This window comes from Lathyrus oleraceus, chromosome 1 (assembly GCF_024323335.1).
Source record: "Lathyrus oleraceus cultivar Zhongwan6 chromosome 1, CAAS_Psat_ZW6_1.0, whole genome shotgun sequence".
Classification (NCBI taxonomy): domain Eukaryota; kingdom Viridiplantae; phylum Streptophyta; class Magnoliopsida; order Fabales; family Fabaceae; genus Lathyrus; species Lathyrus oleraceus.
In genome coordinates, this window is record NC_066579.1 from 80,789,344 (window position 1) to 80,809,230 (window position 19,887).

The 19,887-nt window shown below is 34.3% G+C and overlaps 1 protein-coding gene across 1 annotated transcript; it reads right to left on the reverse strand.

Annotated features, from left to right (window-relative positions):
* Window positions 1–16,427: 16,427 nt before the first annotated feature.
* Window positions 16,428–17,571, reverse strand: LOC127092560 (uncharacterized mitochondrial protein AtMg00810-like). The gene is made up of 3 exons (XM_051031462.1): window positions 17,530–17,571; window positions 17,343–17,424; window positions 16,428–17,251 (listed from the first exon to the last, which is right to left on the reverse strand). The coding sequence occupies exons 1-3, from the start codon at window positions 17,569–17,571 to the stop codon at window positions 16,428–16,430; spliced, it is 948 nt and encodes a 315-aa protein (XP_050887419.1).
* Between the last annotated feature and the right edge of the window lie 2,316 nt (window positions 17,572–19,887).

The following is a 19,887-nucleotide window of genomic DNA, read 5'->3' on the forward strand; positions in this document are numbered from 1 at the left end:
TTGTGTTTAATTTTGATGTGTTTTGTTGTTGAAGTTATGGAGGTTAATCACATGAATTCTTAACAATATAAGTTATTCATGAAAAATTCCTTGAATCAGAAAAATGGTTACGTCTTTTAAAAGTTCTCAATTTTTCCTTTTTCAATTTCTGGTCACCAATGGGGTTTAAACCCAGGACCTCCTTGGAATTATGCAAGCCTTACCGTTAGGCCAAAGATGTTGTTGTTGATTACTTATGCAATGCATAAATATTAATCTAAATCTTGATTAACATAGATTAATGAATTAATTTAGTGGTATAACTCCATTTTGGACACGGACAGATGTGTTAGAAAGATAACGTAAAGGGCTATTATTATTGTTCCATGTTATAAAATATTATGTGATTTATAAATGCCATGAATTTTATCATGATGAAAATTAAATATTGTTGTTATGTGGAAGGTGAAGTAACATGATTAAAAACCTTACAAAGATGAGTGAGGAAACCTAGGAGAATAACGTGATTAATAACTTAGAAATTATGATCTAGGTTATGGAACATGTGTGATATATGTATGAGAATACGGTATTCATTCGTATGACGCTTATGTGAGGTCGTGGACGAATTGTTGCCATGATTGAGAATGAGACGCGTTGTATGGAACATGCCATGTTATTATTTGTGTAATGTGGTGAATGAAGTCACCCGTGGTTGATGAATTTTGTTATGGTTCGTGGAACCGATCATGTATTCATAATGTGTGTTTTGCTGTGGTGGTACACATCTCTTGTGGTATGCTAGATGAGTAAGAATTGGGATGTGGGACCAATGATTTGAGCCTCAATTGGGTTTGAGCCCCAACCATGGTGGACATGGGGGAAAGGTGGACACCAAAGTGGGATAAGGCCCATACGGTGAAAGAGACTCAAAGTGGGTAAAGTCTCATTCGAGTGATGGTTCTTGAAAGTGGGTTTGAGTCCCATGGGGGAACCAGATATCCACCGCGAAAGTCGAATCATACGGGCATGCATGAACCGGGTCTGGCTTAGACGTAAGTCCGTTCGAGAATTGATGCGTCGTGATCTGAATAATGATCGTGGTTGAGTTATGAGAACTCAGATGCATGTTGCCATACAATTGCAAGATAGTTTCCCCATCACTCAAGTCTTCGCTCCCTTGTTGACTTGAGTGGGATATGAGTTGAATATTGATTAGAAAATCCTGTAGAGTCGAGTGGACCCATAGGATAGGAGAACTCACTGAGATTATTATCTCATCTCATTATTGTTGTTGTTTTTCAGGTATTCTTTACAGGTTGAATCTAAGAGAAACTGTTATGGATGTTTCAAGGGTTGCTGTTCACTATGATATTCCGCTGTGGAGTTGTGTGCAATGAAGATATTGCACATAGTTCTTAGATTTTTATGGTTTAGGCATTATTGTATAACATATTCCATTGATGTTTTTAGTTTGGACATGTATATATATATATATATATATATATATATATATATATATATATATATATATATATATATATATATATATATATATATATATATATATATATATATATATATATATATATATATATATATATATATTGATGCCATTAGGCACTTATGTTGGATCAGTACCAATTATTAACACTTGTATGATATTATTCTTGATATATATTATACGGGTTGTTACAAGGGATGTGTGGAAGAGTACCAATTTTTTCCTTCTATTGGCACAGTTTTAACATGTAGCCTATAATAAATCGTAGCTTAAAATTGAGTATAAACTAGATAAGAACCCGGATGATGCGCGATTGTGAATTAATTTTTATTTGATTAATATTGAATTTAAATTGACTTATATTTTTAAAAAAATGAACTTACTAATCTTAGTTGTAGTTGTATCAAGTAAAATCTTTAATATTGTTGTTTTTGTTCAAATTAAGTAGTTAACGATTCTATTTATTTTGTTTATTTGTTTTTTTTATTGTTGTTGTTTTTGAGATTTAATGTTTAAATATTCCATGAACTTTGTTGTTGTCGTTGTTGTTGTTGAGATTTACTATTTAAAGATTCTATTGATTTTGTGTTTGTTGTTGTTATTGTTGTTGTTGATGATGATGAGTAAGATTTAGAATTTGCCAACAAATTTGATGTTTTATAGATTAAAACGGAAAAAAAATCAAGTTTAAATTAAAATTTTGTAAACAGGACTTTATCCATCGGTTATTGTTAAAAATCAAGGTAAAAAGTATCACTGTTTTAAAAATCCAAAAAATATAGTTGGAAGGGATCAAACATGTTACCAGTGCCACTTTTCCCTTTGGTTATTAAAAAACGAGGGATAAAGTGGCAGGTTTTCATGTCGCTTTTCGTTACCTCATATGTGTAGCCGAGGTTATATACCCTTCGCGTCCGAGATGAATGTGGTTATTTGTAGTAGGGATGTGTGGGAGAGTACCAATTTTTTCCTTCTATTGGTACAGTTTTAACATGTAGCCCATAATAAATCGTAGCTCAAAATTGAGTATAAACTAGATAAGAACCCGCATGATGCGCGGTTGTGAATTAATTTTTATTTGATTAATATTGAATTTAAATTTTATTAAATTTTTTAAAAAAAATGGTTAAAGATTTATATTATAACATCTTATTATGAATTATAATATAGACAACAATACAAATTAATCAACAAAAATGAATATTTTACTTGAAAGAAAAAATATATGTTTGTAATTTGACAGTTATATCTAGAATTTAGTTTTTGCAAATTTTAATAATTCTAAAAGATACTACTTGTGATCATTTTTTATATTTGGATTCTCATTTCTCTTCGAAACTCGTATGTGAGAAATCAATAATGTTATTCCAAAATAATCTAACAACCCACTTTCAATACTTGTGAAAGATATGGTTAAAGAGTTATATTATAATATCTTATTATGAATTACAATATAGACAATAATATGAATTAATCAACAACAAAAATGAACATTTTACTTGAAAGAAAAATATATTTTTGGAGGCGATATTGGATAAACTATTTGTTCCTGTTCGTATGAAAAAAAGACTAAACAGACGTATTTTTTCATAATCCATAATCCACCGTTGTTTCCTATACTTTTTGTTACTCATGTTATGGTTCATAATCCATAACCCATGTTTACTATAAAAATTATTAAGATGTTTACATATATATTAAATATGTCAAGCAGTTCACTTTTATTCTTCATTAAGTACACATAAGTATAATCGGAACAATCGTCAATAAAAATGATAAATAAAATTTACTATTTCTAGTTAAAGTTCCATCTAATTCGCATTAATTAGAGTGTATAAGATCTATGGGATCAAATTATTTAATGATTGATTTATGCGAAGTCTTAGTTATTTTAGCTTGACTACAATATTCATATTTTTTTGAATCATTGGCATTTAATTAAGGGATAAGGCTTAAGTTCTTGCATTAGAAATAACTCGCTAATTAACGTGACAAAGTCTAGCATGCCAAATATTAAAATCACACAATGAGTAAAGAAAAGGAGAAATTTTATTCAATTCAACATTCAATTTAAACATGTCATCCGTAGTGTACCCTTTCCCAACAAAAATACCATTCTTAGCCATGGTGTACAAATCTTCCCCAATAGAGTGACTAAATCCTGCCTTATTTAAGAGTAAACCAAAAAGAAAAAAAAAATCCTAATTTCAGGAACATGCATGATGTACTTAAAGATTAAGTCTTTCCTGAGGTGAAGTTCAACTCAACATCTCCAATTCCAACAACATTAGTGGTGTGAGCATCTCCCAACAACACTTTCTTATCTTCAGTATTCGTGTATGTCTTGAACATAGCATGATCATAACATACATGACTAGAGGCGCCAATGTCTATCCACCAACCATCACTTCCACCATCCATGTTGATTTCGGTGATCATAGCAATGAATTACTCATCTGTCAGGTTAACCTGTGCATTAGAGCCAACAGGTTTAGGCCCGCTTTTTCATTTCTTAGCCACATGACCTGGTTTTCCACAATTAAAGCAAGTGAAGATCAGAGCGTCATTTCTCTGAGGTGGTTGTTGTTGTCTAGCAATCAGAGCATATAGGGTTGTTGAGGGATTCCCATTCCTAATTCGGTTCATAGCATCGCAGTTTTGATTCTTAAATGGTTTTCCCGTAGGCTTCAAAACCGTACCAAAACTCTTTTTGTTGTAGAACCAATTAAGACTTCATCTTATTTTATCTTGTCTCCTAGATTTCATTTTAATTCGTAGGTGAGTGGTCAAGATCTCGATTGAAAACTCTTTTATTTTGTGCTGAAGAATTTTTTTGAAATCTTTCCAACCAGGGGGCAGTTTGTCAATTATAAAAACAATCTCAAATTGTTCATCGAGGGGCATACCTTCAGTTATGATTAATGAGCAATTTTTTGAATTTCGTGGCTTTAAGCATCCAGAGACTTTTCATCCACCATCTTATAGTTCAAGTAGCGACTGACAACATATTTCTTTGCACCTGCGTCTTCAGTATCATATTTCTTCTACAGAGCTTCTCATACCTGTTTAGCAGTCTTACAATTACTGTAGTAATCGTACAGATCGTCAGCAAGGTTGTTCAAAATGTGATTTTTGTAGACATAGCCACTCTAATACGATAAGGCGATTTCTTTCTTGAGTTGTAAACTACTCATAGCAGATTCATCAATTTTAGCAATTACATCTGAATCTGCAGAGTTCTTACCATTAGTTTGTTGTGTTGATCCAGAAGGAGCAACAAGGATATACTAAGTCAGAACATGTGTAACCTTCTTTAAAGTTAATTTTTTTCTTCATATTAGCTTGTCAAACTTTGAAGTGAGAAGCCTCAAACTTGAATGGTTTGTCAGAGACAACAACGGCCGCAGTAGTGCCGATAATTTCCTCAGTAGCCATGGCAGTTAAGGCAGTGTCTTAAAATTGTTGTTCACTATTTTGAAAAAATTTCCATAATGAAATTTTTTCCATAATTTCCTCAGTAGCCTAGGTCGCTTTCTTTAAGATGTTTCGTCGTACTGCAAATAATTATTTTATGCAGTCAAGTTTCAATGACGTCTCTAGGACAAAACATTATCACTTGCAATGTAATGAATCGTTCAAAGAAATATACCTTCATATTGTGTTTAAACAACTTGGAGTATCTGGAAATAATCCAACCGTAGATGGCATGAAAGCCACTCGGAAAAATAGAAAAGAAAAATAATATAAGATGGAGAAGAGAGATTCCGAAAGGTTCAAAAATCTGGAGTAGGTTGCAAATGTACTGATAAATCCAATTTATAGGAAAAGGATTCAACTAAGTGGAGCGAAAATTGTGGGTTGGAATTGAATACTTCATCCCATTATGTTCTTTTTTGCATGGTCAACAAGTTAGACCCTGACTCGTTCTTGTAGGGCAAGTCAAACTCTGTCAAAACTAGGTTAAGACTAGGTTTCGATGAGTGACACGTCATTATTAATTAATTAATTAATATTAATTAATTTCCAGGAAATCAATTAATAAATAATTAATTTCCAATATTAAAAATAATTAATTCAAAATTAATTAAATTTCACCAATTTGGGTTCCGAAAAAATCAATTCATCTAGACCAGATTGAGCCGAGTCGGACGGTAACCGCGGCACCCACACATGTTTATCTAGATGGCTTGGTTTTTGTTTCCTCACTCCTTTACAAAATTGGGTACCCCTTGAGGCCCAACCAATTTGGTGACGTTGGAATATATGTACACTACTAATATTTGTGTTCCCTCCTATGTCGGACTATTGCGCCGTGAAAAATACCTGAGCGCATTACACGCTCAAAGATACAACAGAAATGTCAAGGAACTTTATTTATTCCTGAGGAAAGGAAAAATAAAAGATAAATCCCAACGGGAAGATAAAATGGTAAGGAAATCGGTTATGTAAGGGAAGTGTATTAACACCCTTCACATCCTTTGTACTCAATGAGATCCATTTTGATTCTTCTTTGCGCTGGATGGTGCTATTATCTAAAGGTTACTTGAGAAAGGGGACAAAAGGGTTTATAAATTAATGTGCTCACCAAGGATTCAAATCCTCGTGCCTACGTATTCTCATAATGCAATGAGAAAATTAGAGCTCTGTAGTTCATGGTAGAAAATACGGATGTGGTTGTTTTTAGGGAACAATTATAATCGTATCCTAAAAGTGTGTATACGTTAGATGATTTGATCCTTGTTCGGATGCTCCGAGCTTTTAGTATGACCAATAAGGAACGGATTATAACAATTATTTTATGAAAAAGAAGAGTTGTTTTGCAAAAGGTTTGTGTGATAAAAGAAAAGAAAGAGTTGATTGAATTGAAATAACAGAAAAAGCGCTTGAATGGAAAAAATGTTGTTGAGGTCTGGTGAAAGTATTGCTTGAACCATAATTGTGTTGTTTGAATCCATAAGCAGGGTGTCTGAACCAGGAATATAGTGTCTAAACTAATAATGAGATATTTTAACCGATAGACGATGATTAACCAATGCAGGAGCGTTATGTTAACCAAGAAGTGGTGATAACCCAGGAATGAGAATGTGAGATTTTAACTGATAGACGGTGATTAACCGATGCATAAAGGGTATGTTAACCAAGAAGTGATGCTTAACCCATGAATGAGAATGCGGTATTTTAACCGATAGACGGTGATTAACCAATGCAGGAGTTACCTGACCATGGAGCTCACATGGAAATGCATGAAGAAGAAGGGTATTTTAACTATAAGAGGTGACTAACCCAAAGAGACGGGTCTGGTTCAGAGATGGGTATTTTAATCATAAGATGATTAACCCAAACAATGTATGTATGTCAAAGAATATTGTGTTTGGTCCAAAGAGACAAGTATTATGGATGAAGATTGTTGAAGTGTTAAGGTGTTGTTTGTGGGGAAGAAGACTTGACAGTTATTCGACTTGAATCGCACTAAAGTCTATGAACAGAGGTGAATACTTTGAATAAATGGGGTCTACGTCCTGTATTCAAAGGTACTCAGAACAAGGACAAGAATAATACCTCTCATCCTTCTCTTTTGCTTAAGGCTCATGAAACACAATAGGAATGCGTCCAAATTATGGTTAAAATGCGCCCAGAAAAAAGGAATACGCCCAGAAAAAAATGCAGGCCTAGATTATTAGAATTAAGCTTATGTTTTGTCATGTAGTGCTTTGATTGATAATTTGTGGCAATTGGATTGTGGCTAAGTTTCACCATTTTAGAACTTCAATGTGAAATTCTAGATGACAATGAATATGAATTTTGGTGATAGTGAGGGAGAAGATGAATTGAGAGAGAATTTGAGAAGAAAAAATGGTGGAAATTTTTTGGTTAATTATGAATTTTCTAAGTAAGGTTAGTTATGTAATATCTCATATTCCCTTAAATTCTCAATTAGTTGTCAGTTGAGACCAATTGAGTTCCTATGTACTCTATCTTTTGTCAGTTGAAACAATTAGGGCTCAATTAGGGCCCCTATGTGCTCTAAATGTTGTCAGTTGGGCCAATAGAGTAACCAACAAACTCTGAAGAGATTAATTATTAATAAAAGAGGCAGCCCAATATTAATAAGTACAAGGGAGGTCATTTTGATAACATTAATAATTGGCCAATTAGTACTAGAAGATAAAATATCAATTGAGATATTTTATATCACTATCTAATATTATATATATATATATATATATATATATATATATATATATATATATATATATATATATATATATATATATATATATATATTGTGTGGTGGTAAGAGGAAGGGAAGAGATAAGATTGGAGAAAGAGAGAGAGTTATCAGAAAGTGGGAAAAGAGAAAAGAAAGAAAGAGGAAGAATAGAAAAAGAGGAAGGAAGGAAGAAGAAGGAAAAGCTCATGAAGAATCATGGAAGCTCATCATCACCGTTTTCTACTCATCATCTTCATCATCTCCATGTGTTAGAGGTGAGTTCTAGGTAGAACTTTAGATTTATAAATTAGGGTTCATAAAACCATGGAATTCATAGTGAGATAGTTGATAGTATGATGAGTTTTCTATGAATCTTCATTGATATTGTTTCTATGTGTGTTCTTGTATATGTTTGATTCTTGTGATATAATGATGTGGTTGTTGTTTAGAAGTTTGTTGATGCGTTTTATGTCCATATCAAGAGGTTGGTTGTGAGAAATGAAGGTTTAGTGGAATTTTATCAGAAATCTCCCAATCAATCAATTGATTCGTTTGATCAATCAATTGACATGAATTAATTCTTTGATAAATTAAAATATGCCACCAATGGGGTCGAGTTGTTGAATATTTTTGCAAGGAACAAATGTTAACCTATATTCTTGATTAAGTTAGATTGTTAAATTATTTGAGTGTTGTAACTCCATTTTGGACGCAGACGGTTGCGTTAGAAATATAATGTAAAGGACTATTATTATTATTCCATGTTATAGTATATTATGTTATTTATAAATGCTATGAATTATATTATGATGAATGTTAAACATTGTTTTAACATGATTAAAAACCTTACAAAGATGAGTGAGGAAACCTAGGAGAATAACTTGATTAATAATTTAGGAAGATAATCTAGGTTATGGAAATGAGTATACGATGATGCTTGGATGCAACGGTACCTAGGTGTGTATCGTGGACAAGTATTCACTTGATAAATGAATTAATATGCTTTGTATGGAACATGTGTGATCTTCTATAATAAGAATGGACCATGTTATGATGCCATGGGAATTGATATAATATCATGAGATTTGTTTGATATTTTGGTGAGGAACTTTTGTTCCAAAAGACCTATTTTAGTGAGGAGTGTTGCTCCAAAAGTCCTATTTTTTATCGTGAATTAATCACATATTCGAAATTAGTTTTGATGGTGCACATACCACTTCAAAGGCTTAGGTAAAGCGGTAAGTGGGGATGTGGCACCAATGATTTGTGCCTCAATTAAGTTTGAGCCCCAACCACGGCGGACGTGGGGGAATGGTGGACACCTAAGTGGGTTAGAGTCCCATACGGTGAAAGATACCCTAAGTGGGTTAGAGTCTCATACGGGTGACGGTCGCTTGAAATGAGTTTGGAACTCATAGAGGACCCGATATCCACCGCGAAAGTCGAATCGTACGAGCATGCATGAACCGGGCCTGGCCTAGACGTAAGTCCGCTCAGGGATTGATGTTTCGTGCATCCAAATAGTGATTTTGTTGAGTGGATGCACTCAAGTAACATGTTTCCGTACATTGTGAATATCCCTTAGATACTTGAGTCTTAGTTATCTTGTGTGCATGATACATAAGTAATGAGAGATGAAGACTCGAGTTAGGATTCGATTAGAAAAGCTTGTAGAGCCGAGTGGACCCATAGGATAGGAGAACTCACTGAGATTATTATCTCATCCCATTATTGTTGTTATTTTTCAGGTATTCCTTGCAGGTTGAATTTAAGAGAAGCTGTCTACGAATGTTTCAAGGGACGATGATTATCGTGATCTTCCGTTGTGGAGTTGTGTACAATGAAAACATTGTACATAGTTCTTAGATTTTTATTTTTAGGCATTATTGTATAACATGTTCCTTTGATGTTTTTAGTTTGGACATGTGTATATAATGATGCCATTGGGCTCTTATGTCGTGTCAGTACTAATTAATAACACTTGTATGATATTATTCTAGATATACATTATATGGGTTGTTACAAGTTAAGTCCCCAAAATTGTGAAAATGACATGTTTATATAGATTTGTAAATGAATAATCACCCTTGGATTGTGATCCAAGTAATGGATTTATCAATGGTTAGAAATTAATTTAATCCTTGGTTGTGTATCACTAATTTCAACCCTTGGATTAATTGTTAAGTGAGGTTAGGATTGAAGGAAAATTGGATTGAAAATGGAAGTTGAAATTTGTGTTTGTTTGGAAGCTATTTGTGTTTGTTTGGTGGTTATGGTAGTTAAGAGTTAATTGGGTAATTGAATGATTATGAGGAATGAGGTAGTTAGATACCAATGGTAGTTAAGGGTTAATTGAGTCACTAGTAATTAACTTTAATTTAGATGCTTTTTCCCTTAGTTTTTTTACCACTTTTGCCTTGAATTTTTTGTGAATTATCCCATGACTTCATGTGCTTATGAGAAGTGATTTTGTGTTGAATATAAGAAATTTTGAATGGCGTAAACTCATGGGTTAAATTCTAAACTCTTGGGCTTGAAACAATGTTGGAAAGTGTTGAAAAATAAGCCATGGAAGTGAAGCTTGATGGAAGATTAATTTTGTTGGAAATAAGCACTTGACAAAATCATGACACAAGTCATTTGTGATGAATGATGATGAATCCCTTGATCAAATGCTTGTAGAATAGGTCTAGAAAAATTCAGAATTTAAAACGGAGTCAATGGTTGATAGTTGACCAAAATTCAACTGTTTACCAAAATGTAAACTATTTGACCAAAATGTCAATTGTACCAAAAAGATGTAAGTTTTTACCCTCTTTCCTTGTAATCCATTCTTTTGATTTGTATCTCAAGAAATATGCATTGTACATGAATTTCCAATAAATGAATGAAATATTTCTTTTATTCCAATTTTGCTCTTTCCTTTGAATCGAAGCAAACCTCCTAATTAAGTGACGATCATTCCAATCTCGCAACTTACCATGAAAAGAGATGATCCACACCACAAGAAATCTGGGAAATAAACTCGAATAATTACCAAATAATATCCACTTAAAATAAATGAATCCATTATTGTGTTACAATATGCGCATGTCGATGAATAACCTAAATGCATGATCAAATAGGAAAATATATGCAAATAAAGAAACCCATAAGCCAAACGAATTGAATGAGGAGGTAGGGAAAATTTTGGTGTATGACAAGGACTAAAATGAATCCTTTCAAATTCACTTTCACATTAGTTCTTACTTGTTCTCATTTATTGTCTATTTAATGTCAATAAATCATTCCAATTCCCACTCCAAGTTTTTCATCATTCCAAGATTTCCATCAATCCCCCACCTAAAGTTAAAAGGTGATTTTACAAGTAACGTCAAATGTTTCTAAGATTGTGCATAAATAAAGGTGTGTACAACTTGAACTTTTACGTAGCAAGTAGGATTCTGATTTAATAAGAGTGGCATCATTATCTTGAACTCCATCTCAGACATCAGTCCCGCACATAACCTTTTCTTAAGGTGTATTATAATAGTTTGTGCTTTAATGGTCCTCCACATGTATCCCGGTTTAGTGAAGGCTCTAGGAATTGTGCCTCGCAACTCTATAGGAACCGGCCTAAGTTCGACAATCACATAGGTGACTTTATCAAGAGTACTCCTATAGACTAGGTACTCCCTCATATAGAGTATAGATCTCATTAAGAGCTTATATTATCTCATCCTCTTATTACCATTATAATAACGATTCTTAAGTTTTGCAATAGTCGCAGTACCATCGCAGTGGATCAACACAATTGACCTAGGTTTTTCGCATAAAGGGATAACAAGCATCTTAACCAACATGCTTCTTCACTATCTGTGGCTAGTGTTATCATCTCGGACTCCATTGTGGACTAAGGAAATATGGCATGTTTCTTTGATTTCCAAGATACAACTCCTCCAACTATACTAAATATATAACCACTAGTAGCTTTGAAATCATCCGATAAGAGATTCCAATCTACATCACTGTACCCTTCTAGTACAACAGGAGATTTCTGATAATGTAGGTCGAGATCCATGGTCCTTTTAAGGTACCTCAAAAATCGCTCAATAACTTGTCAGTGCTGGTTACTCGGTCTACTCGTAATCGTGCACAACAATCATACGACATATGCAATGTCTGGCCAAGTACAATAAATGGAATACCTAAAACTGTCAATGACGCTCACATATTCTGTTTGTTTAACAATTTCATCAGTGTTCTTAAATAGTTTCACACTTGGATTTTATGGTGTGCATACAGGTTTACAGTTAAAGTATTTATATTTCTTTAAGATCTTCTCCATGTAGTGTATTTGATCCTAAGAAAATCCTTGTTCGGATCGCGTGATCTTGATACCAAGGATCATGCATGCTTCTCCGAGGTCCTTCATGTCAAAGTTGTTGCACAACAATGATTTGACTTCATTAATGGTCTGAATGTTTGATCCAAATATGAGTAGATCGTCCACATAGAGACATATGATACTGCAGATGTGATTCTCCGATTTGTAATAGACGCATTTGTCACTTTCATTCACTTTGTACCCATTCGATATCATAAAGTTATCGAACTTTTCATGTCATTGCTTAAGAGCTTGTTTTAGTCCATACAGAGACTTATCTAACTTACAAACTTTGTTTTCTTGTCCTTAGATCACAATCCCTTCTGGTTGTGCATATAGATTTCTTATTCTAAGTCACCATTTAAAAAAGTTGTTTTAAAATCCATTTGGTGTACTATTAAGTTATAAATAACATCCATTGAAATAATTAACCTAATTGATGTAACTCTAGTGACTGGAGAAAAGGTGTCGAAGAAATCTAGATTTTCTCTTTGTCTAAAACCCTTGGCTGCGAGGCGAGCCTTGTATTTTTCAATAGTTGCATAAAGTTTCAATTTCTTTTTCAAAACTCAGTTACAATTGATTGGTTTGCTTCCAGGAGGCAAGTCTACTAAGTTTCATGTCTTGTTAGATTCTAGAGATTCTATCTCATCATTAATAGCTTCTTGCCATAAATCTGCATACAGAGATGACAAGGCTTCTTGAAGATTTATTCGATTTGCTTCTACATTATAAGCCGCATGATCAGGTCCATAGTCTTTAGCAACTCTTACTCTTTTACTTCGTCAAAGTTTTATTTCTACATTACTGGCCATTTTTGCTTGGTCAGCAAGTCATACTATGACTCATTCTTGAAGGGCAAACCAAACTCAATCAAAACTAGGTTAATACTAGGTTTTGATGAGTGGCGCGTCATAATTAATTAATTAATTAATATTAATTAATTTCAATGAAATCAATTAATAAATAATTAATTTCAACTATTAAAAATAATTAATTTGTAAGTAATTAAATTCCATCAAGTCGGGTTCCAAAAAATCAAATCATCTAGGTCGGACCGGATCGAGTCGAGCCGAGTCGCCCGGACGGCTGAGGCGGCGCATGTGTCTATATGGCTTGGTGGTGTGTCCTTACTCCTTTACAAAATTGGGTACCCTTAGGGCCTAACCCATTTGGCCAAGTTGGAATATATATACACTACTAATATTTATTTTTCCTCATATGTGGGACTAAAATGAATTCTTTCAAATTCACTTTCATATTAGTTCTTACTTATGCTCATTTATTATCCATTTAATGTCAATAAATAATTCCAATTCCCAATCCAAGTTTGTCATCATTCCAAGATTTCGGACAACCCCCCACTTGAATTTAAAGGGTGATTTTAGAAGCAACGTCAAACGTTTCTAAGATTGTGCATAAACAAAGGTCTCTACGACTTAAACCTTTATGTAGAAAGTAGGATTCTAATTCAACAAGAGTGACACTATTGTCTTGAACTCTATCTCTGATATCAGACCCACACACAACCTTTTCTTAAGGTGTATTCTAATAGTAAGTGCTTTAATGACCCTGCACATGTATCCCGGTTTAGTGAAGGCTCTAGGAATTGTGCCTCGCAACTCCATAGGAATCAGTCTAAGTTCCACAATCACATATGTGAGTCTATCAAAAGTACTCATGTAGCATATATACTCCCTAATACAGAGTATAAATCTCATTAAGAGCTTCTATTATCTTATCCTCTTATTACTTTAGGATTCATGCTTCACTTGCATGATCATCTCATATTACTCATAACTTATTATTACCCATTTAACCTATTTCTTGGGATTTCCAGTCATCTAGGTCGGGTTACCATCATGAGTAGCTCATTTATTTATAGGAATTAATCTCATCTTCTTGGATGTATTATGGACTTTCTCTCTAGCTAATCCTTTCATCAAAGGATATGCTAAATTTTCATCAGTGCGTACATAATCCACTCTTATAGTTCCTTTAGAGGTACATTCTCTGATGTTATTGTGCTTTCTTCTTATTTGACATCTTTTACCATTATAATAACGGTTCTCATTTTTTGCAATAGTTGTGGTACTATCGCAGTGGATCAACAAATCTAGCATAGGTTTTTCCAATAAAAGGATCTCAGCTATCAATCATCTTAACCAACTTACTTCTTCACTAGCCGTGGCTAGTGCTATCATCTCAGACTCCATTGTGGACTAAGTCAAGATAGTCTGTTTCTTTGATATCCAATATACAACTCCTCCAGCTATAGTAAATATATAGCCACTAGTAGCTTGGTATCATCCGATAAGATGGTCCAATCTGCATCATTGTACCCTTCTAGTACAACAGGAAATTTATGATAATGTAGGATGAGATCCATGATCCTTTTAAAGTACCTTATGACTCGCTCAATAGCTTGTCAATGCTCATTACTCGGTCTACTCGTAAACCTGCACAATAATCCTACAACATATGCAATGTCGAGTCTAGTACAATCAGTGGCATACCTAAGACTGCCAATGAGGCTCGCATATTTTGTTTTTCTAACACTTTCACCAGTGTTCTTAAACAGTTTCACACTTGGATCATATGGTGTGTACGTAGATTTATGATCAAAGTATTTATGTTTCTCTAAGATCTTCTCCATATAGTGTGATTGATCCAAAGAAATTTGTTGTTTGGATCTCGTGATCTTGATATCAAGGATCACGCTTGCTTCTCCGAGGTCTTTCATGTCAAAGTCGTTGCACAACTTGACATCATTAATGGTAGGAATGTTTGATCCAAATATGAGTAGATCGTCTACATAGATGCGATTCTCAGATTTGTAATAAATACATTTGCCGCTTTTATTCACTTTGTACCCATTAGATATCATTAAGTTATCAAAATTTTCATGCCATTCCTTAGGGGCTTATTTTAGTCCATACAGAGACTTGTCTAACTTACAAACCTTGTTTTCTTGTCCATATACCACAAACCCTTCTCGTTGTTCCATATAGATTACTTTTTCTAAGTCACCATTTAAAAAAGTTGTTTAACATCCATTTGTTGTACTATCAAGTTATAAATAGCAAAAATTGAAATAAGCACCCTAATGAATGTAATTCTAGTGACTGGAGAAAATGTGTCGAAGAAATCTATATTTCCTCTTTGTCTAAAACCCTTGCCTACAAGGCGAGCCTTGTATTTATCAATAGTTCCATCTAGTTTTAGTTTCTTTTTCAAAACTCAACCTATTGGTTTGCGACCATGAGGAAAATCTACTAAGTGTCGGGTCTTTTTAGATTCTAAAGATTCTATCTCATCATTAATACCTTCTTGCCATAAATCTGCATCCAAAGATGACAAGGCTTCTTGAAGATTTATTCGATCATCTTCTACATTATAAGCCGCATAATCGAGCTCATAGTCTCTAGCAACTCTTACTCTTCTACTATGTCGAAGTTCTGTTTCTACATTACTGACCATTTTTGCTTGGCCAGCAAGCCAGACTCTAACTCGTTCTTGGAGGTCAAATCAAACTCAGTCAAAACTAGATTAACACTAAGTTTTGATGAGTGACATGTCATAATTAATTAGTTTTCGTGAAATAAATTAATAAATAATTAATTTATACTATTAAAAATAATTAATTTATAATTAATTAAATTCCACCGATTCAGTTTCTAAAAATATCAATTCATCTAGATCGGACTGGACTAAATCGAGCCGAGACAGCTGGACGACGCCTAAAACGCGTGTCTCTTGATGGCTTGGTAGTGTCTCCCCACTCCTTATCTCATCATTAGTAGCATGCTCATTTATTATCCATTTAATGTCAATAAATCATTCCAATTTTCAGTCTATGGCACAATAGCTTCAATGAATTAGCCTTGAACTCTAAAGATGCCAGTTCTCTCCTTCACACACCGTCTGAAGGAAAACATCGAAGCACTTCATAGACTCAAATTCCTCGCTGGAGCACCTGAGCTTTTTGGGATTGAAGACAGCTTTTGTGGGTGAGGTATGTGTTTCTACTGTCATTGGCATCTTGTCATTGGCATTTTTTGAGCTTTTACAATGTTGTAAATTGTCACAAATCTTATCCTATTTTTAGTGTCTTGTACGTTATCAACATTCATATGAAACAGTGCGGTGGAAAAGAAAATTGCAATAATGTTCATATGGAGAAAATGGAAAACCAGAAACATTGAAGAAGAAGAAGAAGATAGCAGAAATGAAGAAGAAGAAGATAACAGAAAGTTGTTATTGGAAAACTAACTCTATAAAATAGAAGATGATTGGCTATTTATATTACATTATCCACTATATAAGGATAAAAGGAAAAGCCTATAAATATATTTACATGTGATAAGCTAAATATCATCTAACAACCCCCCCTCAAGTTGGGCAGTGGATGGTACAAACTCCCAACTTGACCAAACTGCTAACTGGTTATGTGTAGAAATAGGAAGAAGATGAATAAGTTTTGAATTCATATATTCCCGTATAACGTAACAATCCAATACAATGTGTTTGCTACGTTCATGAAACGTAGGATTATGCGCTAAATAAACGGCATACTTGCTGTCAGAAAACATAAATGCAGGCTGCTCAAATTGAACCAGGAAATCTTGAAATAAGAAATGTAACCATTGTAATTCATAAGTGATAGAAGGTAACGCACGATACTCGGCCTCAGTGGAAGAACGCGAAACTGTGTGTTGCTTTTTGGATTTCCAGCATAATAAAGAGGAGCCTAACATAACAGAGTATCCAGTGACTGATTTCCTGGTATCAGGGCATCTAGCCCAGTCAGAATCAGCAAAGCCAAAAAGCTGTAATTTGCTATTGGAGGAGAAGAAAATGCCTTTGGCTGGGACAAATTTGAGATACCTGAGGATTTGAATGGCAGCCTGATAATGAGGAGCGCGTGGCTTGGATACATATTGACTCACATGCTGTACAGCAAATGCAATGTCAAGGCGGGAGTTGGTGAGATAAATCAACCTGCCAATTAACCTTCTATATACAGAAGGATCCTCTAAAAAATTGCCTTCATCGGTTGACAATTTCAAGGTTGGGTTGAAAGGAACTGCAGAAGGTTTTGCTGCCAAGAGACCTGCATCTTCAAAGAGTTCAAGAGCATATTTTCTTTGATTAAGAAAACTGCCATTAGGGGATTTAGCAATCTCAAATCCTAAAAAAGAAACGTAGCTGACCAAGGTCTTTACTTCGAAATATTTGATCCAAGAGGTGCTTGACTTATTGAATTTCAGATAAGGAATTACCTGCCAATACCACATCATCTACATAGACAAATAGTGCAGTAAATTCATGTTTGAATTTCTTAATATAAAGTGAATGGTCAGCCTGAGATTGTGTGTATCCAAGAGAAATAAGGAAAGTGGATAGTTTGGAATACCATTGCCTGCTGGCCTGTTTGAGGCCATATAAGGACTTCTGCAGTTTGCATACCTTAGATTCACCATATCTAGATAAACCAGGAGGGAGAGTCATATATACCCCTTCATGTAAATCACCATGAAGGAAGGCATTGTTCACATCTAGCTATTCTAAGTGCCAACCTTTAACAGCAGCTAATGATAAAAGAACTCTGACTGTAGTAATCTTGGCTACAGGAGAGAATGTGTCAAAGTAATCAATACCCTCCATTTGTGTATACCCCTTTGCCACCAGCCTGGATTTAAATCTCTCAATGGAGCCATCTACCTTATGCTTGATTTTATAAACCCATTTGCATCCTATGGGTGTTTTTCCATGAGGTAGATCAACAATTTTCCAAGTATGGTTTTCCTCAAGAGTAATCAACTTTGCATCCATTGCCTTCTTCCAACAGTCATTTTTATTCGCTTGGTTAAATGTCTTTGGTTCAACATGAGAGGATATAGAAAGGCAATAGTTTTTATAAGAGGGAGAACAATGATCATTGGTCAACACAGAGGATAAGGGATATGCAACAGTGGAAAGTTTTGGTTTGGTTTTAAGAGAGATAGGAGAATGATGTATGGTGTTATAGCAATGGTAATCTGCAAGATAACTTGGAGGATGAGAAACTCTAGTAGAATTTCGATTATGTAACATTTCACCATTGTTTGTTGGCTTTGGTTCAGGTAAAGGGGCATGTGATTGTTCAGTGGTAGCAGGTTGTTATGTTGTGATTGGTACAGCAGGGGAAACAGTTGTATCAGGGGGAACATGGCATTGTCCATCAGGTAATGATAAAGGTGTTAAAGAAGTTCTGATAGGAATAGTTTGATTATCAGACCTATGTGCATCTGTTTACCAGTGATTTCTGATAAACAACTGCTAGTCTTCCAAATTTATATATTTTTGGTAACTCGCAGGATCGACTAGATTGATCCTAGGACATGTGTCTTAAGAATTATTATTATGGTGATTTGGCTCATGGTTAAGTTTGTTTCTAATTCGTGGATGACGAAAAGTGTATAGACAACGATTCTAAGTGAAACTTATGACTTTATGAATAAAGTAAATGATGCTAATTTTGTAGTAAAAGGTTTAAAGATAACGAAAAGATTCAGCAAAGGTAAAGATAAATGACTCGAAGTAAATGCTTTAAGTTTTTTAGAAAGTACTGGAAATGAAGACTTTGGCGAAATGTAAATGCAGAAATAAAAAGGATGATAAAGTACTGAAAAGTAAGTGCAATTCGACAAATAAAGAGGCAGTGAAATACTTTAATTTAAACAATTGGTATGAAAAATATAACATGAACGAAACTTATGGTGTTCTTCATACATACATTTTCAGCGTAAAACTCTTTTCTCTCGCTCCGGTACTTCGAGTGTATTTTGTGAATTTCTGTATATCTGTTTGAACACCTTTAAATCTAAAACTAAGACCCCTATTTATAGTAATTTGACCCTAACGGCCTTTACATATATGACTGCCACGTTCTCCATTCCCAAGCGTTGCATATCTTAGATGTTTCCACGTGTTGATCTGACGAAACGTCTTTGTTTAAATTTCAAATACTTCCGCTTGAAGCTTCGACTCTGTGAACACCTATGTCGAAGAGAGCTTTATGAAAACCCAAAAAATAATTGCTTACCCACAAAGAGAATTAAACAGCTTCGCCACAGTCATTTCTTGCTTATTCTCAAAACTTAATATTTCCAAAGACCTTCAATTATCTGTCGAAATCCCCAGCTAACAAATTGCCCCCAAGAAATGTCTATTTCGAATTACTGTAGAAATGGACATTTTTTGCATTTACCAGATTTCGACCAGAGACCTTTCATAGTCCTAAAAGTCCATATTTGTCAGTTAGTCATGATTAACTTTTTCAAAACGTCTCATCAGAACGTGTGCGCAGTTTTATGTCATCATGAGTTTCAACTTCCAAGAAAATGAATAGTATTCCCTGTACCATTTTCTTAGAAAAGCTTCCACATGGCCCACTATCCTAGTAAAGCGTAACCAGTCAGCCTCACAGGTTCAGCATTATAAAAGCTCATTTGTCATTTTTCTCTCTCTTTTCACGAAAATCTCCATTTTTTCCTCTAAGTTCATCTTCTTCAACCTTTCTGAAAAACGCTTCTTCTTCCTTAAACCCTAATCCTTCAAAATCTCCAAAGTCCATTACAATGTCTTCTGATAAATAACAAAAGCAATCAAAGAACATCAAAGGTGTTGGACCTTCAAAGAGTTCTACTTCCCAGAACATTCCAACCAGCACAACCATCACTGTTGGGGACCGAGAATACATCACTGCTCCAAAACTTTTGATAGAATAGAAAGCAATTTTTGCTTCTCAGGTAATGGTTCCTTCCCTTCTTTCTGGAAATGCTT

Bases quoted from the DNA above. Each gene is read 5' to 3' on its own strand.
- LOC127092560 (XM_051031462.1), bottom strand. From the start codon at position 17,571: ATGACTCTCCCTCCTGGTTTATCTAGATATGGTGAATCTAAG. The intron at 17,425-17,529 runs GTATGCAAACTG...ACACAATCTCAG, and splicing joins CTAGATATGGTGAATCTAAG to GCTGACCATTCACTTTATAT. The intron at 17,252-17,342 runs GTAATTCCTTAT...TTTCTTTTTTAG, and splicing joins AGATGATGTGGTATTGGCAG to GATTTGAGATTGCTAAATCC.